Source organism: Chiloscyllium punctatum, chromosome 38 (genome assembly GCF_047496795.1).
Source record: "Chiloscyllium punctatum isolate Juve2018m chromosome 38, sChiPun1.3, whole genome shotgun sequence".
Classification (NCBI taxonomy): domain Eukaryota; kingdom Metazoa; phylum Chordata; class Chondrichthyes; order Orectolobiformes; family Hemiscylliidae; genus Chiloscyllium; species Chiloscyllium punctatum.
This window is the reverse complement of record NC_092776.1, coordinates 22,507,821-22,534,563: the sequence shown is the minus strand read 5'-3', so window position 1 is coordinate 22,534,563 and position 26,743 is coordinate 22,507,821. Positions and strand designations below refer to the sequence as shown.

At 39.6% G+C, this 26,743-nt stretch overlaps 1 protein-coding gene across 3 annotated transcripts in view; it reads left to right on the top strand.

Moving 5' to 3' along the window:
- Positions 1–26,743, top strand: part of atrnl1b (attractin-like 1b) — a 928,830-nt gene that overhangs the window by 139,425 nt on the left and 762,662 nt on the right. For all 3 annotated transcript variants that reach the window (XM_072557357.1, XM_072557356.1, XM_072557358.1), the window contains exon 8: positions 7,768–8,023. In XM_072557357.1, the coding sequence (XP_072413458.1) occupies positions 7,768–8,023 (256 nt within the window). The remainder of the gene's footprint in view (positions 1–7,767; positions 8,024–26,743) is intronic.

Genomic DNA, 26,743 nt, shown 5'->3' with positions numbered 1-26,743 from the left:
CCAGTTTTTAAAAACTTAGAAACCTTTTTGCAGTTCTGATGATTGAAGCACTCTTTTCAATTCTGCCAGCTTGAAAGCTTGTACATAAACTCTAACAACCTGGAGACTTGACAAACCAAAAACCCTGTTGTAAGGATGGGACTGTTCTTATGAACTGAAAATTTTGTACTGAATGAACTTGGTTCTGTATTGAACTCCTGGTGTGTTATCGCTGTATGTCATAAAAATTCAACTTTGTAAACATGTCATCATTGATAGCATAGATATCCTGCTAGACATATACATTCTTGGAACTGATATCTTTAGTTTACTGTCCAAATGGCATTCTGACCTTCAACAAAAGTTGACAGAACTGAAACCACGTGTTTATTTTACCAGTGCTTTAAAATCCAAATTTCCAAATGATCAAACATCTTTATCACACCATTGATTAGATAACAAGGACATCCATAGTTTAATGGAATTTCCTTTTTGTTTATTAAAATGGTTTGCTCTAATGTTGGGCTAGATATTTAATATTTCTGTTTGTGTTTCCAGAATTATTGTGACAGTTCTATATTGATATAAATTAAAATCCAGGCAACCCAGAAATACTGAGAAACACAACTTTATTAAAATGTTTTTAAAATATTTTACTTGTTAATTTTACAAACTGCACAGACAAAGTAAAGTCATAGAGAGTCAAAGAGTCATACAGCACAGGAACAGACCCTTTGGGGCAACTTGTCGATGATGACCAAGTTTCCCAAACTAAATTAGTCCCACTTTCCTGTGTTTGGCCCAGGTATGTTCAAACCTTTCCTATTAATGTACTTGTCCAAATGTCTTTTCACTGTTGTACCTGTACCTATATTCACCATTTCCTCTGGCAGTTCATTTCACACACGAACCAACCTCTGTGTGAAAATGTTGCTTCTTCAGTACCCTTTTAAATCTTCTCTCACCTTAAAAATGTCACCTACTTTTTAAATTCACCCACTCTAGGGAAATAACCTTAGTTATTAACCTTATCTATGCTCTTCATGATTTCCTAAACCTCTATAAAGTCAATCCTCAATCTCCAGTGCTCCAGTGAAAAAAGTCCTAGCCTATCCAGCCTAACCTTATACTCAAACCCTCGAGACCAAGCAAGATTCTGGTAAATCTTTTCTGAACCCCCTCCGATTTAATAATATCCTTCCTATGGCAGGGCGACTAGAACTGTACATAGTAGTTAAGTATGCAATTACGTATAGTTAGATCCTGCATACCAAACCAAGAATGTTGAATTTGATTCTTAATTTACTGGTTTGGTAATTTATTCTTCTTGGAAAGTGCTACATTCACTAGCAGCAACAACCTTGTCTTGATTACCAATTTCAATTTATCACCTAATATTTCATGCATTGTTTGATACAAGACAGTCAACTGCAATCTGAAACTGATTGAGTACTTGACATGACACTTTTCTCACTCAACAACAATTAAATCTTTGAAGAGACAAAGTAGAATGTCTTGTGTGGTATCCAGCTCTATCTTCATTTAGTAGCTCATTTGGTTTACGTAAGCAATGGAAATGGGAAGTTGGCCTAATGTAAGCCTGTATATGTTTCTTATGTATTAATGCCATTTTGATGTTACATATTTTCGTCAACTCAAACATTGTATATCAAAAGAGGAATTTCAATTTTATTATTAAATGGCAAATAAATAGTGAACGTAAAGTTGTTGAATCGTTTATTTTGATTGGACCATTTTCCCTCGCATATTGTTCCTTAACGGATTTTTAAAAAATTCATTCATTCATAGGATTTGAGGTCGGCCAGCATTTATTGTCCCATCACTAATTTTCCTTGAGAAGGTGATGGTGAGCTGCCACCTTGAACTGCTGCAATCTTTGTGTTGTTTGAGAAGGAGTTCCAGGCTTTTGACCTAACAACAATGCAGGAATGACAAGTATGGTTTTGGGAGATACCATTGAAGGAGCTTTGCTGAATTGTACCTTATAGATTGTGGGATTGCTTAACTCTGTCCATCACATACTGCTTCTTCTGTTTAGTATGCAAATAGGTCTGTGTTGTAGATTTACCAATCTAACAATCCATTTTTTAGATTTGTCAGTTGCTGTTTGTGGCACCGCCTCCAGCATGCTTCATTCTTGATCTGTGATTTGATGGTAGTGATAGAATTAGAGAGGTTAGAGGTTATGGATTGTGGTTAAGTACAGCTCTGTTGCTGCAGATGGTTTATAGCACTTCGTGGATAATCAGTTTTTAGTTACCAGATCTGTTTGAAATATGCTCTAATTGGCAGAATGGCAGTGCTGCACAACACAAAGGATATATTCAATGAAAACATAGCACATCCTTTCCACAAGGATTGGGTAGTTATCATTCTTAATGATATGATCATGGACAGATCTTTTCCTCTTAGTAACCTTCTGCGAATGCAGTCTCGCAACTATCCCTTTAGGACTTGGCCATTCTTGATGAAGAAGACTGGAGTGAGTTTTGAGAAGATTTGTAGGTCAGGTTGAGGTTCTGGATATAGGTTTGCTTGCTGAGCTGGAAGGTTCATTTTCAGATGTTTTGTCATCATACTAGGTAACATCTTCAGTGAGCCTCTGGATGGGGAAACCCAAACAAAAAATAGAAAGTAGGAAACATCAGCAGTGCTTCGTCCGGAGGCTCACTGAAGACATTGCCTCATATGCTGACAAAACGTCTGAAAATGAACCTTCCAGTTCAGCAAGCAAACATACATCCAAGACTAGAACTCGCCGTCCATAGTACATTATGTGGCCCCATCAGTGCTGCTTTAATGCTTTGTTTGATGGGTCCTCCCTCACCACCTCAGAGGGGGTGGTGATTACTTTCTCATGCTTGATCTGATGCCACAAGATTTCGGGGTTTCTGCGTTCATATTTAAGATTCCCAGACCAGCTCCCTCCAAATTGGATACCACTGTGCCATCGTGAATGGGTTTGTTATGGTGGTGATTGCAGTGTCTGGGTCATTGTTTGCAAGGTATGGCTCTGTCAGACACCTGTTTGGCTGGTCTGTAGGACAGCTTTCCCAATTTTGGCACAGGATTCTGTGTAAGAAGGGAGGAAAGGCAGTGTGGAGACCTGAAAGGTATCATTTCCGATGCCTAGATTCTGAACGAAGTTTTGGTTTAATTAGTGATTGACTTTACAGTCACTTTTGATACAACATAATATCTTGCTAGACCATTTCCAAGGTTGTTTAAGAACCAATTTGTTCATCTGGAATAATTTGTAGACCGAACCACGTAAGACAATAGGTGCAGGAGTAGGCCATTCTGCCCTTTGAGCCTGCACCACCATTCAATAGGATAATGGCTGATCATCCTTAATCAGTATCCTGTTCCTGCCTTATCTCCATAACCCTTGATTCCACTATCCTTGAGAGCTCTAACCAACTCTTTCTTAAATGAATCCAGTGACTGGGTCTCCACTGCCTTCTGGGGCAGAACAATCCGCACAGCCACCGCTCTGAGTGAAGAGGTTTCTCCTCATCTCTGCCATAAATGGTCTACCCTGTACTTTTAAGCTGTGTCCTCTGGTTCAGCACTCACCCATCAGCGGAAACATGTTTCCTGCCTCCAGAGTATCCAATTCTTTAATAATCTTATATGTCTCAATCAGATCCCCTCTCAGTCTTCTAAACTCAAGGGTATGCAAGCACAGTCGCTCCAGTCTTTCAGCATAAGGTAGTCCCGCCATTCCAGGAATTGACCTCGTGAACCTACGCTGCACTCCCTCAATAGCCAGAATGTCTTTCCTCAAATTTGGAGACCAGAACTGCACACAATATTCCAGGTGCAGTCTCACCAGGGCCCTGTACAGCTGCAGAAGAACCTCTTTGCTTCTATACTCAATCCCTGTTGTTATGAAGGCCAGCATGCTATTAGCTTTCTTCACTACTTGCTGTACCTGCATGCTTACCTTCATTGACTGGTGTACAAGAACACCCAGATCTCTTTGTGCTGCCCCTTTACCTAAATTGATTCCATTTAGGTAGTAATCTGCCTTCCTGTTCTTGCCACCAAAGTGGATAACCATACATTTATCCACATTGAACTGCATCTGCCATGCATCTGTCCACTCACCTAACCTGTCCAGGTCACCCTGTAATCTCCTAACATCCTCCTCACATTTCACCCGCCACCCAGCTTTGTATCATCAGCAAATTTGCTTAAGTTATTACTAATACCATCTTCTATATCATCAATATATATTGTAAAAAGCTATGGTCCCAGCACTGATCCCTGCGGTACCCCACTGGTCATTGCCTGCCATTCCGAAATGGAGCCGTTTATCACTACTCTTTGTTTCCTGTCAGCCAACCAACTTTCAATCCAAGTTAGTACTTTGCCGCCAATACCATGCGCCCTAATTTTGCTCACTAACCTCCTATGTGGGACTTTATCAAAAGCTTTCTGAAAGTCTAGGTACACTACATCTACTGGATCTCCCCTGTCCATCTTCAGAGTTACATCCTCAAAAAATTCCAGATTAGTCAAGCATGATTTCCCCTTCATAAATCCATGCTGACTCTGACCTATCCTGTTACTACTATCCAGATGTGTTGTAATTTTTATCCTTTATAATAGACTCCAGCATTTTTCCCACCACTGGTCTATAATTTCCTGCTTTTTCTCTCGGTCCTTTCTTAAAAAGTGGTACAACATTAGCCACCCTCCAATCTGCAGGATGTCAAATTTCCTCCCTAATGACCATCAGTGAACCAGATAGGTTTTCATTCCAATAGATAACATGGTCACCACTGGACTAGTTATAACTTCCAGATTAATTGCTTAAATTGACATTCCACCATCTGCTGTATTAAAATTTGAATCCTTGCTCCCTGAACATTATCCTAGGTCCTCTGGATTGCTTGTTCAGTGAGAATACCACTGCAACACTGCCTCCCCCAAATAAGTACTTTTTTAAGAGTAGAATAATTTGAAACAAATGTATATTTTCATGAAATTTGATAAAACTATATTGATTGTTTTCCATGAGAGGCTTACTTCTACTTTGGCATTTTGGCCCACAGTTCCAATTTGCTGGCATATAGGAGTGTACATGACTTGAAATGGCTTTACCATCCATCTGACCAGTCCTATGTGTCTGGTAAATATGATAGAATATGCTACCTCTCTTAGCCCACCATTCTGGGTTGGTTATTTAACTTATTCTTGAAATTACAGTAGCAATTAACTGACTGTGATGACAGTCTTAATTTATCCTTTTATCGACTTCAAGTGGCCCACGAAATCTAGTTAGCTTGTTGACTAACCAAAGATGAATTTCCATTTTTGATGACCTGGATAAGTTCGATCTTTTATATTGTAATATGAAAATATTACATGTACATTATGCATCTGACCTTTACTTTTATACATGTGATTTTGTGTTACTGTTGTTTTGTTCTTTGGCTATTGTATAACTTCAGGCATAGGACTTGCCAAATACTACGCAACGTAATCAGTGACAGTAATATGCATGATTGTGTTAATTTTGTTATTCATTTGATGTTATGCTTATTTATATTTCTCTATAATGTAAACAAATGTTAATTGATATTTATATGTAACCTTTTAGATGTATTATGGTACTCTTTTTCTCAACCTCTCCCCTTGTTTGAGGGATAGTGACCCTCAGTTTAAACCATCCACCAGTTGTCTATCTCCAATGAGTGAGTAGCCTGTGGTCTAGTGAAACAACAGCTACTTTACCTTTATTGTCACTAACAATTATCTGATTTGTCCATTCCCCTTGCTCACTATTATTTCCTGATTTAAATACACTGGATAGAAGTAACCTTTCTATATTGGTGCAGCAATGTTTCTGTGATCTAATATTTACACAGACTGACTGGAAGTTATCTGTGCTCTCAAAATGTTGCCTGCTCTGGTAGAACTGCAAGTGAAGACATGTTTGAGGATGTTTGTGAATAATTTAAGTGGAACTGGGTGCAGAGATTGCATGATTATTCTTTTTTTTGTTTATTTATTTTGGATCGTGGGTGACATTGGCAAATCTTCTCCTATTTGACTTGAGAAGGAGTTGGTGGGCTACGTTAAAGTCCTGACTGAATTTGAATATAAAAATCCTTTCAGAATTGAGATGTTCTTTAAATTCTTTTCAACTCTGTACAAAGTGAAAATTAGTTCATTTTAAAGGTATTGCCTAAGGGTACAATTTTGTCCTTTTTAGCTATGATTTGGTCTTTTGGTTTTTTTTTGGGCTATTTGATGAAAAATTAAATGGTGAAATGGTGGTAGCATGTTTGACTACAATTTGCAGACTAGGCACAAGTTTAGGCATTTGACCCTTCAAGAACTTGTCTCTCTTAAATCATGACCCATTTTAAAAAAACTTTTAAGTGATCCCATGCTCTGGAGTCGCCCTTAAGAGGAAATGTCCTTTCCATGTGCACCTTGTCAGGTTCTTATGTTTCAGTCAAGTTGTACCTTACTCTTCTAATCTTCAAAAAGTTTGAAATGTTGTTACTATCATGTAATTATCAAGTAAGATGTTGTCTTAATTATGGTTTCATCATAACTGGGTATCACTTTGAGGAACTTGCTAAATACTGTATTCTTCAAGTTTACCTTATTACCATACTAGATTTACATATCATTCCTGCTTATAAAAAAGAGTATTGGGCTATTGTGAGCAAAAAGCTGCATAAATATCAGTATAATATTTGGACACTCTAAATATCTATATAAAAATAACTTGTGAAGAGAGAGTCAGTGTTTCATGACAATGACCTTTCTTTTCATGTTGACTTCATTTTGGTGTCAGTAATAAGTTTTGAACTATATTATCAGTAAATTTAAAAATACTATTGTAAATTTGAATTGTCTACCACAGAGTGCTGTGGCAATTCTGCCTTGGGTGTATGTTTTGAGATGGATTTCTGATTAAATGCTTATGAGGACTGTGGGTAAAAGAAATTGAAGTGCAACATCAGTCGTGATCATATTATGGCAGAGCAGATTGACTGATTAAATACCCTGTTCTAATAATTGATTCATTGATTTTATTTTCAATTTAACAACTTTTGCACCAAAATTAAAATATCCTTTTTAAACTCTTGTTCAATTGAGTGTTTGAACCACATTGAATTTATTGGGAATTTTGAAAAATTCACTCACAAGACGTGTGCGTCTCTGGCTAAACCAGCCTTTATTGCCTTTCCCTAATTTCAAGAGGGCAGTTAAGAGTCAACCACATTGTTGTGGGTCTTGACTCACATGTAGGCCAGACCAAGTAAGGACGACAGATTTCTTTCCCTAAAGAACATTAGTGAATCAGATGGGGTTTTTCAGCAGTCGACAATGCTTTCATGGTTGTCATTAGAGTCAATAAAGTATGGAGCTGGACAAACACAGCAGGTCAAGCAACATCAGAGGAGCAGGGGAGTCAACATTTCAGGTCAGAACCTTTTAATCAGGACTCTTAATTCCAGGTTTTTATTGATTTCACAATCCATCATCTGCCATGAAGGGGGTGTTGGGGGAGGGGGGCTTGGATTTGATTCCAGGTCCTCAGTCATTTGCTTGAGTTTTTGGATTAATAGTCTAGTGATAATGCCGCAAGGTCATTGCTCTCCAATTGTCATGGAGTATAAAGTAGAGATTAAATTCAGTGAGCACTAAACTTCTGGCTTGCCGACTCAGAAAAAAATCAACATTATGCAGATAAATGAGAGTAATTGTTACATTTATTTAATGATATTTTTTCCTTTCTAGGATGATATTTACATGTATGGAGGAAAAATTGATACTGATAATGGAAATATCACAAATGAACTATGGATCTTCAATATCCCCACTCTCTCATGGACTAGGAAAATTCCAACTGTTCTCTCCCCTGGGCAACAGTATGATGTAGAAGGGCATTCTGCACACATCATTGAAATGGACAGTGGCGATGTTATCATGATTATCATTTTTGGATATTCTGCACTTTATGGTTACATAAACAGTGTTCAGGAATACAATATTAGTAAGTAATTGATCTCTTGGTATTTGAGTATTGCCGAGAAAAGATGTGCTGTTGAAGCTTCTCATTTTACACTCTTTAGAACAATATGTATAGCATGTGAAAATATTGCTGATTGGTCTAGTAATTGCCATGGCAAATGCACCAGAGAACAGTTAAACTGCAAGCTTTTGTTTTAAGTTTAAAAACGGGAAATTGACCCTGGTCAAAGCACTATTATGGGAAATGTACTAGCCCCATTTAACATTGTGAGAAGCTATGTATATTAATTTTATAGAGTCCTGTCCTTCTCCAAGTAGACAGAGCATGTCCAGACTTTTTGTTTAAAATCTGCGCACTTTCTGAGCTTTGTTTATGAGGGTAACAGTCATTGCTCATTCCTAATTGTTTTTGGGAGGGTAATTGGCAGCTGACTTCTTGAACTGCTGCTGTTCTTGTGTAACGGCCCCCACAGTACTGTTTGGGAGGGAGTTCCAGGATATTGACTCCCAAGACAGCAATGGACCAATTATCTAGTTGTCCAGATGCTGTGGGACTTAGTGGGGAATGTGCATATGTCGTCTTGTCCTTCTAGCTGGAAGAAGTCAAAGATTTGAAAGGTTCTGGCAGACCAGCCTTGGTAAGTGATTGCAATGCATCCTGTAGCAATGCATTCAATGCCAGGGTGTTGGCATTGAATAGAATGAATGTTAAAATTAGCAGATGAATGCCAAACAAGAGAGCAAAAGCATTGTGACTTTTCAATTAAACAAAAGCACAGGGATACTAGTTCTCTGGTGCTTTCTCCATGATGTTTTGACTAATTGGCGTCTACTTGTCAAAGTTAGCACCAGTCTATAAAGTAAAGATCCTCACAGACCGTAAGGCTGCCCTTTCATTAGAAAGAGAAGGCTAGTGGTGGCTTAATGTAAGGGTCACCACACGCCAAGCGAGGGAATGGTTGAGAAGGAGAATCCTTCACAGTAACTTCAGCTGGTGTAGGAATTGAACCCATGCTATTTGGTATTAGTCTGCGTTGCAGACCAGCCATCCAGCCAATTGAGGTAACTGATCCCTCTCGCCAGTTTGTTGTTATATCAACAATATAAATTGTTTGTCACTCTGAACTATGGGCCTATCTCATATTCAGGATATACAGGTCTATACAGGACAAAACGCTTTAACAGCATGTCTCTTTATTTCAGCTGTAGTTAAAGTAATTTGTGTGCTGAATGCTTGAAATGTTTTGTGAAATCAATTAATCAAAAAAGACTCATTTTGCATTGTCTTCTCATTGGAAAATATGCAGAGATTATTCAGCAAAGCCTTCCAATGAGAAGATAATGCAAAATGATTCAAGTTTTGCACTGTAGTGATGACAAGGCTATCAGTCGATATTTTATATTTCTCTGCAAATGATAGCAATGTTTTGAGTTAGCAGATGAACAATTAAGCATAGAAATTTAGGAGATGCCACTGTGAATCTGTGTTTTTTTGGCCACTGAGTATGCTGATGAGGTTCCTTCCTTCAATCCTTTTTTTAAAAAAATGCACTGAAATCAATCAAGTTATCAAACTTAGAAAATCTTCCACTTTCATGGTCCTTAGTACGGTGTATCATTATGAACATCTTTGGAAAAATATTACATCTATTGATTGGGGTGTAACTGAAAATGGAGTGACTCAGTGAAGACTGCTCCTCCCTCTGAGCTCGAAGGCTTTGGGTTCAAAAACCAGTATCGAGAACCTGTTGGGTATGAAACAGCTAGCCATTGATTGCAGTCCCCTGCTTGGATAAATGGGGTGGTCTGCTGGAGAAAGGGCACCTGACTGTTTAAAAACCTAGCTGTCAAATCCCAAAAAAAAGGTGTGAAGGTGATCAACCAGCATTGTGGTGACTCTGTGTAACATGGGGTGACATAACGGTGGCACGGTGGCTCAGTGGTTAGCATTGCTGCCTCATAGTGCCAGGGATCCGGATTTGATTCCACCCTTGGGCAACTGTCTGTGTCGAGTTTACATATTTTCCCCATGTCTGTGTGGGTTTCCTCCCACAGTCCAAAGATGTGCAGGTTAGGTGAATTGGCAATGCTAATTTGCCCATCGTGTTCAGGGATGTGTAGGTTAGGAATATTAGTAATGGGAAAATTTGGTATAATAGAGTAGGGGAGTGGTTCTGGGTGGGATACTCTTCGGAGGGTTGGTGTGGACTTGTTGGGACAAATGGACTATTTCTACTCTGTAGAAATTCTATGAATATCTATGATTCTACGAAAAAAGAGAAAGAAATGAAGAAAGTTGAATAGAAAAGGCCATACTCTCATTGGTGGAATGGGTGGCTAGGTGGCAGATGGGTTCAATGCAATGAAGTGTGAATGGTACATTTTGGTAGGAAGAACATTGAAATACAAACTAAAATAGGGAAGACAATTCTAAAAGGAATGCAGGAGCAGAGAGACTTGGGTGGAAAATAAGCAGAGATTATTAAAGGTGAAAGGACAAGTGGAGAGAGCAGTATGTGAAGAATGCAGTATCCTGACTTTATTAATAAGTGTCATTAGATCTCTTTGGATCTAATTAGATCGCATCTGGAGTCTGATGTAAGGCAAGGTAAAGTCACAATAGGATCCCAGGGGACCATAGGGTTGCTCTTTTGAGCTGTGGGTGCCACATTGCAGGAAGGGTCTAATGCACTGGTGTTCTGCAGGATTTCCAGGGCTGGAATATGTTGAAGTGGCTTGAATTGTTCTCATTGGTGGGAAGCCGGCTAAGAAGAGTTCTGGTAGAGGTTTTCAAAACCATGAATGGTTGAATGGAGTAGGTATGCTAAACAAGATGCCATGGATTTAAAGTGATTTGAAAAAAAAAAGCAAGGATAATATGAGAAAAAAACCTTTTGCAATCAATGAATAGTTTGGGTATGGACTGCGCTGCTTGGAAATATGGTGGAGGCAGATGCAATTGAGGCATTTAAAAAGATTTTGGTCAGTTATTTATATATAATAATGTGCAGAGGTATGGGGGGGGGGGAGAGAAAAGAGAATGGTACTGGAGTAATAACGCTTCTTTAAAGACCTGATGCTGACAGAATCAGCCATAAGACTGAAATCAAGTGTAACTCGGTTTGAAACAGCACACTAAATTCTGAATTACTGCTAAACAGGCTCACTGGCCCTTACAGTTTTAAAATTTGTTAAATGTCACATTTCTCAATATGATAAATTACATTTCTTCATTATTTTACATTTTACCTTTAATGACACGTGCATTTCACACTCATTTATTTCACCATCTGTAAAAGTTAAACATGAAAATAGAATGGCTTCTCTAGTTTCTACTTTCTGATTTGCTGTCTGTGAGAGTAGTTCAGTGTTATTGGGTACTTGTCCTGCCTGATAACATCATTGTTGCTGGATGCAGAGTGATTTTCTTGATTTACTGGCAGAACCAAATTGTTGTTGAATTAGGGACAACTGCAGAGATTATCAGAGCTTCGTGGGCAGTTGTCTTTGGGTCAGTGACAAACATGGATACTTTGCCACTGATCACAGGGTTCAACCCAACATAATAACTGAGAATCTGTTAGCAGTTAATGTCTTTAATTTCTAACCCATTAGATTAGATTAGATTACCTACCGTATGGAAACAGGCTCTTTGGCCTAACAAGTCCACACCAACCCTCTGAATATTACCCACCCAGACCTGTTCCCCTATCCTATATTTACCCCTGACTAATGTACCTAATACTATGGACACTTTAGCATGGCCATTTCACCTGACCTGCACATCTTTGGACTGTGGGAGGAAACCAGAGCGAAACGCGGACAAAACCCACGCAGACACAGGGAGAACGTGCAAACTCCACGCAAACAGACGACCGAAGCGGAAATCCAACCTGGGTCCTTGGCGCTATGAGGCAGCAGTGCTAACCACTGAGCCACTGTGCCACCTTTTTGTATAAAACCACTCTCAGTGCTAGGCTGCAGAATTTAGCAGGTTAGTTTTGTTTACATTGTCCAGTATTGCTTAATGTTATGTCACATCAGGAGTCTTTTGCTTATGGTTATGCTCCAGTCTCCCAAACACATGCTTTTGATATCTGTGTGCATACTTGTATGGATAGATATCTCATTGGATAATAGTGTAATTCTGAATAACATGGAGTTTGAAAATGCGAGAGTTGTAAATGTGTTGTCGAGTATTTTGGCGTTATGTGGAAATAGTTAAACATTACTTTTAGCAATCATCTCGGATTTGTTATATTGCAGGCATGATAATAGAATAGTGCAATAAAGCTAAATCATTTCCTGAGGAAAATCAACTCCATGCAAGCTGAAAAGGCAATAAGCTATCTGCTAACATTAAATTATTTGAAAATGCCACTTTAAAATCATATATGTGGCAGGTATGTAAAAATGCAATAGCCTAAGAATATTTTTTGTGAAGGTGATTTGAATCGTTTTACTCTTTAATTATACCAAACATCTTGTACTAATATGTTGCCTTTACTGCTTTTGATGGTATGTTACACATCACTCGAGTCCAAGTTGTTGTGATAACACGTGCCTTTTCATGCTTGTGTTTCCATGCATATTGTCGGCCAAAGCTATTGATCATGATAGTAGAGGCTTCAACTCCCTTTTTATCACACAGTTGATCAGAAATCTTTCCTGCTGTTACTGACAACCATTGACGTGTGTTGGAAGAATGTGCAAGTTGATAGCAATCTATTTGGTAGCTCCTTCCTTGGCTATCAAATCCTGGGTGGGACTTAAATGCAAATGATTTAGCATTGTAAGGTCTCCTTCCGCAGCAGCATAGATAATACTGGGTGCAATATAAGAGAATCAGTTTATTGCTTTTCATTGGTGGTCAACACATTCTTCAAACTTCTTTAAGAAAATGATGACAGTAACGAGCTTGTTTGCTAAGTAGTCATCTTCAGCTATCATCAATACACTTATTTTCTGGGGCATCATAGCTTAGCTAAAACAGCTATCAGAGAGTCTTTTTAGTTTGTTTATTTGTTAAATAAACTGTTAGATAAAAAACTGGATCAACTTAAGCAATTATTATGTTCACAGCTGACGGTAATACTGGACAAGTCATATCTCAGAGTGAAACTTGACCTGATGAGTCATCAGTTTTATTTTTTCAGTTTGATTGGGTAGTCACTGAACATGATTATGCAATGCATGTCAATGTTCTTTTAGGAAAAGAAAGTTATTTTACATAAATGAAAATGCTATCAATGTCAAATTAGAAAGGTATTAACGTCCCTGAGATATCCTTTGCAGACATGCAATCCTCGTGCATTATCATCCGATGTTCACTCTTTAGTTTCTTATTTAACTGATGAGGTTACAAGTTTAAAAATCACACAACACAAAAATCACACCTGGTTATAGTCCAACAGGTTTACTTGGAAGCACGAGCTTTCAGATCCCTGCGCCTTCATCAGTTGGTTGTGGAGTATGAGAACGTAAATGTGATGCAACTGAAATTATATATTGAAAAAGACGTGAGGTTACAAGCATTTTCCTTTGGTGATATGCTCTATGTTTAACAGATGTGATTCTCTCCATTTCTATCTATCCCTAACATACAAAGACACCTAATTCACTGATTCTCCCTTATTGAACTTTAAGGTAATCCCTGTTCAGTTAAACTGCTAAGACAAATTTTCCAGCTCTGAAAGCCTGGATTGCCACAAACTAAATTGTCCTTCTGCCATAAAAGTATGACACTTTTTCTCAATGGAATCCTGATTGTGGTCCCAGCCCATCTTTCTGTATCTCATAAAAATACAATTCTGTAAATGTTTCATTAGTTAACTCCTGATGTAGTTTGTCTTGTCATTGTGTTTCAGTCACATGCTTTTTGGAAATTGTCTGAACTTAGTGTTCAAACATGATTTTCTACTCTCTTAAAAAATGTTACCTTCACAGAACTTAAACTTTTTGTCCTTCATTTTTAACCTAAGTATTAACAGCATACTAAAATTCTACATCACATTATAAAAAACAAAAGGTAAATAATTTGCGTTAATAATATCAGAAAATAGCTACTCTACTGTTATTACCAAGCCAGGGGATTGACTATGGTTCACTGAAAACTGCAGGAATGCATGCAAAGAACAGCATTTGACATACATAAGACCGATGATCAACCTGATGAAGCAACAACATTATATTCTGAGCAGCATGTGATAGAGCTGAGTAATTCTGTTACAACTGAATCAGATCTTAGCTCTGCAGTCCTGCCACGTCCAGCTGTGAATGGTAGACAATTAAACAACTCACTGGATGAGGAGACTCGATAAGTACCCCTTCTTAATTGGTAGAGGATCCAAGCATACCAGTGTAAAAGATGAGGCTGAAACAATTGCAAACATCTTCAGTCAGACATGCTGAATGGGATCTTGACCTTCTCTTGATGTCACTAGCACTTCAATTGCCCACCTTTAGTCAATTTAATTTACTTCGTGATATCAAGGAATGGTTGAAGGCATTGGATATTAGAAAGCTCTTGGAACCTGACAACATTCCAGCAGCAGTACTGAAGACTTATGTTCCAAAACCAGCCATGTTCCTAGCCAAACTGATCCACTACAGATATAACACTGGCTTCCACCCAACAACATGTGTGGAGTTTGCACGTTCTCCCCGTGTCTGCGTGGGTTTCCTCCGGGTGCTCCGGTTTCCTCCCACAGTCCAAAGATGTGCAGGCCAGGTGAATTGGCCATGCTAAATTGCCCATAGTGTTAGGTAAGGGGTAAATGTAGATGTAGGGGTATGGGTGGGTTACGCTTCGGCGGGGCGGTGTGGACTTGTTGGGCCGAAGGACCTGTTTCCACACTGTAAGTAATCTAATCTAAAAAAAAACATGTAAAGTTGCACAGGTATTTTCTGACCTTGAAAAGCTTGACAACATCAACCCAGGCAATTAATGGGCCATCAGTCTGCTCTCAGTTATCAGCAACATTATGGATGTTTTAGATGGTTCAGACAGTGATATCAACTACCACTTACTCAACAATAATGTGCTCACTATGCTCAGTTTGGGTTTCATCAGGCCTCTTCAGCTTTTGAGCTCATTACAACCTTGGTCCAAACATGAGCGTAAGAGCTAAACTGAAAAGGGGAAATGAATCACGGTCCTTGCCATCAAGTCTGCATTTGACTAATGGTGCCATTAAGGAGCCCAGGAAAACTTGACTCGATGGAAATCGAGGCAAAGCTCCACGAGTTGGAGACTGCATGGTTGTTGGAGGTCAATCATCTCAGCCGCAGATGCAGAGTAATTTTGGAAGACTAGCCATCAGCAGCTGCTTAATGAATCATCTTCCCTCCATCAGAAGATCAGAATTAAGGATTACCACAAACGATTGCATAATTTTCAGCGCAGTTTGCAACTCCTCACTCAATGAAGCAGTCTTCACCCAAATCTAACAATGCTTTGACATCATTTAGGTTTGGATCGATAAATGGCAAGTAAAATTTGTGCCACGCTAGTGCCAAAAGTAAGTATCTTAAAGGAGAGAGAAAGAATCCAAATACCACACATTGACGTTTCATGACTTTGCCTTTGTTAAGGTCCCCACTATTAACATCCTGGGGATTATTATTAGCCAGAAACTAAACTGGAGCAACCAGATAAGTATAATGGCGGGTCAAATGCTGGGATTCCTGTGAAAAGTAATTCACCTGTTCACTCTTCAAAGCCGCTATGCCATTTGCAGTCCACAAGCCAGGAGTGTGATGGAATACTCCTTAGTTGGCTGGATGAGTTCAACTCCAACAAGCATATGTAAGGTATAGACAGGATAGATCGAGTGAATCCTTAGAAGAGTATAAAGGAAGTAGGAGTATACTTAAGAAGGAAATCAGGAGGGCAAAAAGGGGACATGAGATAGCTTTGGCAATTAGAATTAAGGAGAATCCAAAGGGTTTTTACAAATATATTAAGGATAAAAGGGTAACTAGGGAGGGAATAGAGCCCCTCAATGATCAGCAAGGCGGCCTTTGTGTGGAGCTGCAGAAAATAGGGGAGATACTAAACAAGTATTTTGCATTAGTATTTACTGTGGAAAAGGATATGGAAGAAATAGACTATAGGGAAATAGATGGTGACACCTTGCAAAACGGGTAAAAGATGGATAAATCCCCAGGACTGATTAGGTGTACCTGAGAACTCTGTGGGAAGCTAGAGAAGTGATTGCTGGGACTCTTGCTGAGATATTTGTATCATCGATAGTCACAGGTGAGGTGCCGGAAGGCTGGAGGTTGGCAAATGTGCCACTGTTTAAGAAGGGTGGTAAGGACAAGTCAGGGAACTATAGACTGGTGAGCCTGACCTCAGTGGTGGGCAAGTTGTTGGAAGGAATCCTGAGGGACAGGATATACATGTATTTGGAAAGGCAAGTACTGATTAGGGATAGTTAACATGGTTTTGTGCGTGGGAAAGCATGTCTCACAAACTTGATTGAGTTTTTTGAAGAAGTAATAAAGAGGATTGATGAGGGCAGAGCGGTAGATGTGATCTATATGGACTTCAGTAAGGCATTTGACAAGGTTCCCCATGGGAGACTGATTAGCAAGGTTAGATGTCATGGAATACAGGGAGAACTAGCCATTTGGATATAGAACTAGCTCAAAGGTAGAAGACAGAGGGTGGTGGTGGAGGGTAGTTTTTCAGACTGGAGGCCTGTGACTAGTGGAGTGCCACAAGGATCGGTGCTGAGTCCTCTACTTTTTGTCATTTACATAAATGATTTGGATGCGAGCATAAGAGGTACAGTTAATAAGTTTTCAGATGACACCAAAATTGGAGGTGTAGTGGACAGCGAAGAGGGTTACCTCAGATTACAACAGGATCTTGACCAGACGGGCCAATGGGCTGAGAAATGGCAGATGGAGTTTAATTCATATAAATGCGAGGTGCTGCATTTTGGGAAAGCAAATGTTAGCAGGACTTATACACTTAATGATAAGGTCCTAGGGAGTGTAGCTGAACAAAGAGACCTTGGAGTGCAGGTTTGTAGCTCCTTGAAAGTGGAGTCGTAGGTAGATAGGATAGTGAAGATGGCATTTGGTATGATTTCCTTTATTGGTCAGAGTATTGACCACAGGAGTTGGGAGGTCATGTTGCGGCTGCACAGGACATTGGTTAGGCCAGTGTTGGAATGTTGTGTGCAATTCTGGTCTCCTTCCTATCGGAAAGATGTTGTGAAACTTGAAAGGGTTCAGAAAAGATTTACAAGGATGTTGCTAGGGTTGGAGGATTTGAGCTATAGGGAGAGGCTAAACAGGCTGGGGCTGTTTTCCCTGGAGTGTCGGAGGCTGAGGGGTGAACTTATAGAGGTTTACAAAATTATGAGGGACATGGATAGGTTAAATAGGCAAAGTCTTTTCCCTGGGGTCGGAGAGTCCAGAAGAAGAGGGCATAGTTTTAGGGTGAGAGGGGAAAGATACAAAGGAGACCGAAGGGCCAACTTTTTCACACAGAGGGTGGTACGTGTATGGAATGAGCTGCCAGAGGAAGTGGTGGAGGCTGATACAATTGCAACATTTAAGAGGCATTTGGATGGGTATATGAATAGGAAGGGTTTGGAGGGATATGGGCTGGGTGCTGGCAGGTGTGACTAGATTGGGTCGGGATATCTGGTCGGCATGGACAGGTTGGACCGAAGGGTCTGTTCCATGCTGTACATCCCTATGACTCTAAGACTCAAGAAACTTGATATCATTCAGGCTAGCCCATCTCATGCCTTCATCAACATTCATTCCTTCCGCCATTAATACAGTAAATCTGTTCTTCTTAGACAGTGCCTTTCAAACTTGTGGCTTCTACCATCCAAAAGGACAAAGGTGGCAGCTATATGGGAACACTTTTTAAGTTTCCTTGCAAATTCATGTCCATGCCGTACACCATAATGATTCCTTCAGTGCCATTGGATCAAAATCGTGAAACTCCATAATGCCACATGGATTGCAGCCTTTCAAAAGGCAACCCGTATCCACTTTCTCAAGGGAATTATGTAGACTTCCACAACCTCTGAATGAATTTTTTAAAAAAGTTGCTCTCATCCATTAGATAGAACATAGGACAGCACAGAACAGGCCCTTCAGCCCACGATGTTGTGCCAACCACTGATCCTCATGTATGCACCTTCAAATTTCTGTGATGCAGAATTGCATTTTATGCATTGAGGAAAGAAATGAACTGTTTTAATTAGACTATTAACTGTTTGACTTTCAATTGAGTCAATTTCTGCAGTAAATTGAGTTCACTCTGCTCGGCATCAGGAACGAGATGAGACTATTTGGCTCAGAGTTTCTTTCTCAATTAATGCAGCTGTTGGGTTCAAATTAGACTTACGAAGGATGTAGTTATGGTTCGAATAAGGTAAAGGATTAGTTAGAAAACAAATGTGCACCACCCAAGAGATGATGTTTCCCTAATCATCGTTTGCTTTGCACATTTTATACAGTAGACCATCATGTCAGGTGTACAGGCATCCCAATCAATTTATGACTGCAAGCTACCAAAAGCTCTTGAAATATTTGTAATTCTTACTGAAGCTAAATGAGTCACTGCATTCCACAGTGATTGCATTCTTTGTGTAGCTTATCGGTTTCTCTGCTTTCTGTATTTAATAATGATCGTCCTAAATACCTTTCAAGACAGTTCTTCACAGTCTTTTTGCAGTGAGCATTTCTTTTGTAGGTATCCGTCTGACATGTATTAGAAGGATCAGATTCCCTTTGTGGTTTTAAACACATTTCCACTGTCTGTTTATTGCAGCCATTTATCCAGTGAGTTAATCAACTCCCAGGTTTGCATATACTGTAATGATCCTGTTTTCCTTGATAACTTCAAGCAGATTTTGTTTTTGAGGTAGCTGGATGTGTCTCAACCCCTTTGAATGCCTATAGCATTAATTTTGATGGCTATACTATGCTTCAGTAGCTCATATCAGCATTTTGAATCCAATCAACTCTACTCTGGCTGGCAGATTATCCTAAACATTTAACTCTAAAGTCTTTAAATACTTAATTTTACAACAGGACCTTTTTTTAAACATGGAAGCATCTTGAATCACGTGAGGTACCGAAGCATGTTTGAAATAATTGCAATGACTCTATGTATTAGTAAAGAAAAGCAAGAGCTATGCTCTGCCAGTAGTATAATAAAATGGATAAATTGTTAATCTGTGCTTTTCTGCTGTGTTGTGTTGCTCAAGAAAATGGGGTACTTTTTTTGAATAGTTTATGAGATCATGCAGCTTTTCTCTATGCATGTTCTCTGAGGGCAAGTTTTCAGCTTAATATTGAGCCTCAGGTGTGGTTTATCCAACAATGGAGCACTCTCAATGCACTGTAGCTTAGACTTATGACCATATATGGGACTAAAAACTTTGATGACATTTTTGTCTGCTATTTTCTTTCCCTCACCTCCAAGTTATTTGCCTTATCATTAAAATCCCCTAGTTCCCAGACAACTAGTTTTGCGCAACTAGGAGAAAGTGAGGACTGCAAATGCTGGAGAGTCAGAATTGAAAAGTATGGTGCTAGTAAAAGCACAGCAAGTCAGGCAGCATCTAAGGAGCAGGAGAATGGACGCTTTGGGCATAAGCCCTTCATCAGGTATGTGGAGGGGGATGGGGCCTGAGAAATAAATAGGAGAAGGGGTGGGGCTGGGGTTAGATAGCTGGGATGGCGATAGGCGGATGCTGGTCGGAGGTGATTGTCATAGGTTGGTGGGGAAGGTGGAGTGGATGGATGGGAAGGAAGGTGGACATGTAGGTCAGGTCAAGAGGGTGATGCCGAGTCAGAGGGTCGGATCTGGGATGAGGTGCGGGCGGGGAGATTTGGAAACTGGTGAAGTCAATGTTGATGCTGTGTGGTTGTAGGGTCCTGAGGTGGAAGAGGAGGTGTATTTCCTCCAGTTGGTGGGTGGCTTTGATTTGGCGGTGGAGGAGGCCCAGTTTTTGGAATAGCAAGTCAGCATTTTCTTCTCTATCCATTTATGTTATTAGTGTTGCAATGGATTGCACAACTGATTTTGTGAAAACTGAAATTGTTCTTTAATCAGTTTTGAAATTGAACAAAGGTTTTCACTGCATTCGGAAAAGAGATGAGCTGCAGTAACGTTTGATTGCAGTTTTTTTGTCATTAGTTTTGGTCAAATCATTACTTTGATTTGCTAAAAAAAACTTGAAATAACCAGGTTCTGATCTGCAACTGCTGTATTTGGGAAATGAATAAGTAAAATATATTAACAAGGTACACAGTATGGAGCAAGTTATCAACCTTAATTTTAATTGCTTAGTTATGAGAAGGCCTCAATTTTAGCATTTTAAATTGACTTTCAAATGAAACACCAGGTGCTAATTTATGTTTAATAATTTTAGATTGTAAGTGAAAGTGAAGATTTGAATTTTGGGTAAAATCTGAAAGAACTGCAAATGATGTAAATCAGAAACAAAAATAGAAATTGCTGGAAAAGCTGAGCAGATCTGGCAGCATCTATGGAGAGAAATCAGAGTTAACGTTTTGGGTAAGGGTAACTCGACTTGAAATGTTAATTTCTCTCCACAGATGCTGCCAGCCGTATTGAGCTTTTCCAGCAATTTCAATTTTATTTGAAATTACAGTTTAGGATTTTGTTTTATTAGATAAGTAATTTGTGCGGTACAGAATAACATAATTCCCCACTATGTGCCCATCTGTCTATTTTGTAGAACAGTACAATTTGCCCCACTGTTCACTCTTTCCCTATAAATCTTCAAATTTTTCCATTTAAATGTTTAATCGGTTTTCTTATTACAGTTTTTACTGAAGCTGTTTTCATTACCCTGACAGGCAGTGCATTCCAGATTTTATTAACATGCAATAATTTTTATATTTATAAAAAGAATTCTGATCCCTTTTTATTGCCAGTTACTTTTAAATCTGGATTCAAAATTGGCTTGAAGGTAGGACTCAAGAGGATGGTGGTAGAGAGTTGCTTTTTGTACTGGAGGCCGTAAAGATCAATGCTGGGTCCACTGCTTTTCACCATTTAATTATTGATTTGGATGTGAATATAGGGGGTGTAAGAAACAAACTTAATAAAATTAGCCAAGACCACCAAAACTGGAAATAAGACAATTTATTTTACAATCTTGCAAGAAAGGGCGTCAAATACTAAAGCAAATGAGCAATGAGCATTGAAACAAGTATACAGTTATACCTTTGAGCTGCCTGAGGTCACCTCTCCTGACTCCTACATTACCCAATCACCCTAGTTCTCTGCCTAACTTGTGACCTGACTGCCCCTACGTGACTTCTTATCTTGATTAGATTCTACTTCTTTCTCCTTGGGTCGTTAGCTGCAACCATTTTGTATCTATATTAACACTTGCTGTGCTAGTGTTTTCTATTGTTCTGCTTTTCTGCCTGCACAAACTTGTTTTTCCCAGAAGTTTGCTAATCTGATCTTTGCCTGCAGCTGCCCTCTATACTTGTTTGTCAGCGCTATGCTTAAGCTTATTATCACTACCCTTTTTGCTACATCTGGGAAAACAGCATCCTTCCCCATTTCTCACAGGGGTGTAGTAAGTTTGCGGATGACGCCATGTTTAATTTAGATAAATGTGAAATATTGCATTTTGGTAAGGCAAACCAGGGAAGGGCTTTAACAGTTAATGGTATGGCCATGGGAGTGTTGTTGAACAAAGAGACACAGAGGTGCAGGTGCATAGTCCCTTGAAAGTGGAGTTGCCGGTTGAGTTGGTGATGAAGAAGGCATTTGGCATGCATGCCTCCATTGGAGAGGCTGAACAGGCTGGGGCTTTTTTCCTTGGGATGTCAGAGGCTGAGGAATGACCTTATAGAGGTCTATAAAGTTGTGAGGGGTACAGATAGGATGAACAGTCAAGGTCATTTCCCAAGATGGGGGTGGGGTGGGGGGTGGGGGGTGGGGGTGCAGTATTGGTGGGTTTGCGCAGATCTAGAGGGCATAGGTTTAACGTGAGAGGGGAATGATTTAAGAAGAACTTGAGGGGCAACTTGTTCATGCAGAGGGTGGTGTGTGTACGGAGTGAGCTTCCAGAGGAAGTGGTGGAGGTGGGTACAATTACAGCACTTAAAAGGCATCTTGATAGGTTATGAATAGGAAGAGTTTAGAGGGATATGGGCCAAATGCTGGCAAATGGGACTAGGTCAGATTAGGATATCTGGTTGGCACGGACCGGTTGTACTAAAAAGTATGTCTCCATGCTGTATAACTCTATGACCTGGCTATCCTGCCATTGGAAATATTTCCTTCATATATTTTCTATCAAACCCTTTCATGGTTTTGTGCATGTCTGACAAATCTCTTACCTTTTGACTCCACTGCAACAATAGTTTTATTTATACAATGCTCTTTAAAGCAAAATGTTGCACAGCAGTGTTAGAATATCAATTTGACGCTGAACAACATGATGATGTGGCAATAACAAAGGTTGATGAAAGAGGTAGATTTTTCATGAGCATTGTTGTATTGGGAAGAGTTAAGAGATGCAAACAGGTTTAAAGAGGGAATTCCAGAAGTTGGTGTAAAGGCAGCTGACAGCATGGCTATTGGTGTGAAGCAATTATAATTGCATGAATTCAAAGATGAAATATAATTGTTTATCACAGCAAGATATAACTGCATAATTTTTCATGGATAGAATGTTTTGTTAAATTTTAATTCATGGTGTAATGTTAAAAGATTAAATTGTACTAACTTTCTGGATGTTAATGTAATGTTAAAGAGTTAAATTGTGCTGTCTATCTCCAAGAGGCTAAATATTCTGGAAGTGGGTGGGGTGACATTCTATCTCACAGACAAGAATGCAGGAATTTAGATTACTGTCCATTGTAATCCACACTTTATTTGGGCAACCATTTACTCCTATTGCTGTTATCAAATTCAGTCCCTTCCATTCAGAAATGTTTTCATGAACATTCCCCCAGCCAATCAAATTCGTTTGCATGATCATCCCCTGATACTGAAGTATATCACACCTATATTGCACAGGGAAGTAGTGGAGTCAGAACTCGTTTGCAGGGCCGACCCGAAGCTCGAACATATCACACCTACATTGTCTTGGGGAATCACTGAGTCAGGAAATCGTTTGCATAATGATTCCCCAAGATTAGGGCATTTATATTTACATTATCTCCGAGGTTAACCTCATCCTACCATTGTACCTGGGGGCTGGAGTGGCCAGAACACCTGTGAGCATTTCCAACTGACCTGTATAAAGGGGCTGTGTTTCCTTGGTTCGGAGCTTCTTTTGACTCAACTTTGCACGCCTGCGAAGAGTTGTCAAAGGGGGTCACCGAGCTTGTATAGGCTTTAATAAACTTTAACTGTTTACAGAAATTGGTGTGTGCAAATTGCATCTCGTGTGTGAAACCTTGGGAAAGGAACCTAACATATGCTGGCAGCAGTGGGATTCCAACATACACAGAGCTTCCAGGTGGACTGAATAAGCAATCGTCTGAGTGTTGGTTGCATGAGACGGATGGGCCCACAAGGTAAGATTCACCTTGATCTCTCTGTCTAAACTTAACACTCAGTCGATCCCTCATCTCCTGGGACTCAGTGGGGATGGAATCTTTGAGGTAACTTGCACACATGCACACCAATGAGTCGCTTTCAGGAAGCTGGGAGGTTAGAGTGTCCCGAAGCTAGGAGGTTAGAGTCCCATGGGTTTAATTGGGGTTCGAGTCTTCGTGAGACGTAAAGAGAACAAGAGGTTAAAGTTCTGTAGGTAAAAGGGGGTTGAGGTTCCCTGGAAAAAGGAAGTTGGAGTCCTCTTGTGGTGAGGTTTGAGGCTCCGGAGACTACAGACATGAGGTTTGAGGCTCTGGAGCATTTAAAAAAATTAGAAACCAGGATCTTCAAAGAAAAACATTTAAAGAAAATTTGGTATTCTTAAAGTTATTGCCTTTATACCTCATACCTCCCCTTAGAAGTACTTTTAGGACAACATGACGTCACCGGGAAAGGGGGGAGAAAGTGGGGCCGGTCTGCTTGGATCCCGACAATGAAGTTCATTGACTGCCATGGAAGCTTTGTTCAGGTTTTTGTTGTGGGAGTCTCAGTTTCTGGGCTGTCGACTCGACTCAGAGTCTTTCTTCTGGGGGACGGGAGTGGCATGAACTGCAGCACCATATGCTCCGCTACAGGGGTTTTCTCTTTTTTATAAGTGTAATTTGAGAGGATGTGAAAAAACGAGAAATGCTGAAATTACGGTTGTACTAATACTTGGATCAAAAAAGGAAGTTTCAATATAAATTATGTCATACTGAAAGTGTTTGACATTTAAATATTTTGGTTTGTTAAAATACTGCTTCAGAAAATCCTTTCAAGTAACTGTTTTGCCTTATTTGAATTAGGATCTCAATTCAATGTGCTTTATGCGCTATGTAATAGGGCAGATTTTGTTTTTACATTAATATTATACAGCATTAAGTTCTTTTTAAAATGATCAAACTTGTAACTTTAAAACATATTGATTGAGGACCTTGAGCCCCTGACTTTTTTTGAAATTCTACAATGCCTATTTCAAAAAACCTACTGTGTCAGTGGTCATGCTTTAGCCAGATAGAGTATTGTATTAAATATCTTTGTTTCCGGATGAAGGGCTTTTGCCCGAAATGTCAATTTTCCTGCTCCTTGGATCCTGCCTGACCTGCTGTGCTTTTTCAGCACCACACTCATGACTTAAATATCTTTGCTGTTTTGTTTAATGCAGTATATTCACAAAATAGAGTGCATTTTAATTTTGATGTTTTGTTAAGATTTTAGAGAGTATTAGAACTTGAGGCTGAGCTGTTTCAGTTCTGTCAAATATTGTTAAGACTTCACTGGCTCCCTTCAAGTTGCAAATTCAAGAATGTTGACCTCTATCAAAGTTGCCACAGTAATTCTGACTGTTTTATCTGGGAACTTACATTTGGAGAACATATTTTAATATATTCTGCACTTGTTTCCCACAAATATTTGAGATTCAAATCTGAACTGAAACTGTCTCTTCAATGGCAAAAGCACAGGAAGCATTTTGTTCTCTTGCTGTTCCAGATTTTTGAAATACTTTTCCTAACAGCTTTCACCTTAGCCAAGTAGTAATTTGTCAAAGAAAGGTACTTTTTGAATAACCTGAATGAGGGTTTGATTTTAGGGCCATTGATTGTTTATAAATGACTGTACTGCCTAAACAATTCAATTTAGAAGTTTATGGATTGTATAAAACTTGATAATGTCATAAGTAGTGAACAGAGTAACAGACTTCAAGATGACTGAGAAAGTTGGTATAGGCAGACACAATTTGATGAGGTGAAATGTGTGTATGTCTTAATATTGATAACCACCTTGGCAAGGAAGGAATGAGAGAGGAAATGCAGAGATACTTTCAAGAGCTAACATCGTCTCTAGAGTTTCTCCATTCATAGGCAAAGCACGCCTTCAGACACCGCCTACCCCTTCTCAACCTGATCCGACGGATTCAATCAGCTCCCCAGCTATGGGCATGAAAAGTGAAGAAACTAACAATGGTGAAGAGGAGGTCGGTATCTTTTTGTCAGTGGCCTTCCTATGGATGTGAAACCATGTGAGCTTTACCTTCTCTTTCGATCATTTAAGGGATATGAAGATTCACTGACCAAGCTAACATCACAACAGCGTTCACCTACTTTGCTGCTGCAGGTGCAGCTGCCACACTGCACACTCAGATGTACTGGTATCCTTGATGTGAAACGTCTCCGCAAGGATGGAAGTCTTGTCAGCTTTGTTAAGTATTTAACTGCACTTATCCAAGAATTCAGATTTCTCCATGGAGTGGTGTGCTAGGACAGACTGGTTTTTGATTTCAGGTTGAACTTTACTGAAGGAGACTTTGGATAACTGGCTCATTTGCACTCAACTTGGGGTGGAGTAGTCACTGAGGACTATGGATTTCAGAGCTTTATTGGTGGTCCGCTTTTTTTCATGTGAGAGGATCTTGCAGATTCTGTGTACACATGGACTCGTAATTTTTGTTGTTATATTCATTGCATTTTGTGCGTCAATAATGTGTTTAAATACTGGCTGTCAGAGTCTTATGAAAGCTGGTATTGTCATCTAGGTGGTTATCATGGAATGATAAAAAGGTAGAATGTGTCACACCTACATTGTCCAGGGAAGTAGTGGAGCCAGAACTTATTTGCAGGGCCGAGCCGAAGCTAGGACATACCATACCTACGTTGTCTTGGGGAATCACGGAGTTAGAAAATCGTTTGCATAACAATTCCCCAGGATTAGGGCATTTACATTTGCATCATCTCTGAGGATGGCCTCATCCTACCATTGTATCTGGGGTAACATGTGGTTATGGAGAGGGAGTGGCTAGAATACCTGTGAGCATTACCAACTGACCTGTATAAAGAGGATGTATTCCCTTTGTTCAAGGTCTCTTTTAACTCACCTGTGAAGAGTGTCAAAGGGGGTCACCTAGCTTGTACAGGCTTTAATAAACTTGAACTGTTTGCAGAAGTTGGTGTGTGCAAATTGCATCTCGTGTGTGAAACCTTGGGAAAGGAACCTAACAATGGATGATATCTGATTTATTGCTGTCACATGTATTAAGATACAGTGAAAAGTGTTGTTTTTCATGCAATATAAAGTGCATCAGGGTAGCAGAACAGAGTGCAGAATACAGTGTTACAGCCGCAGAGAAGGTGCAGA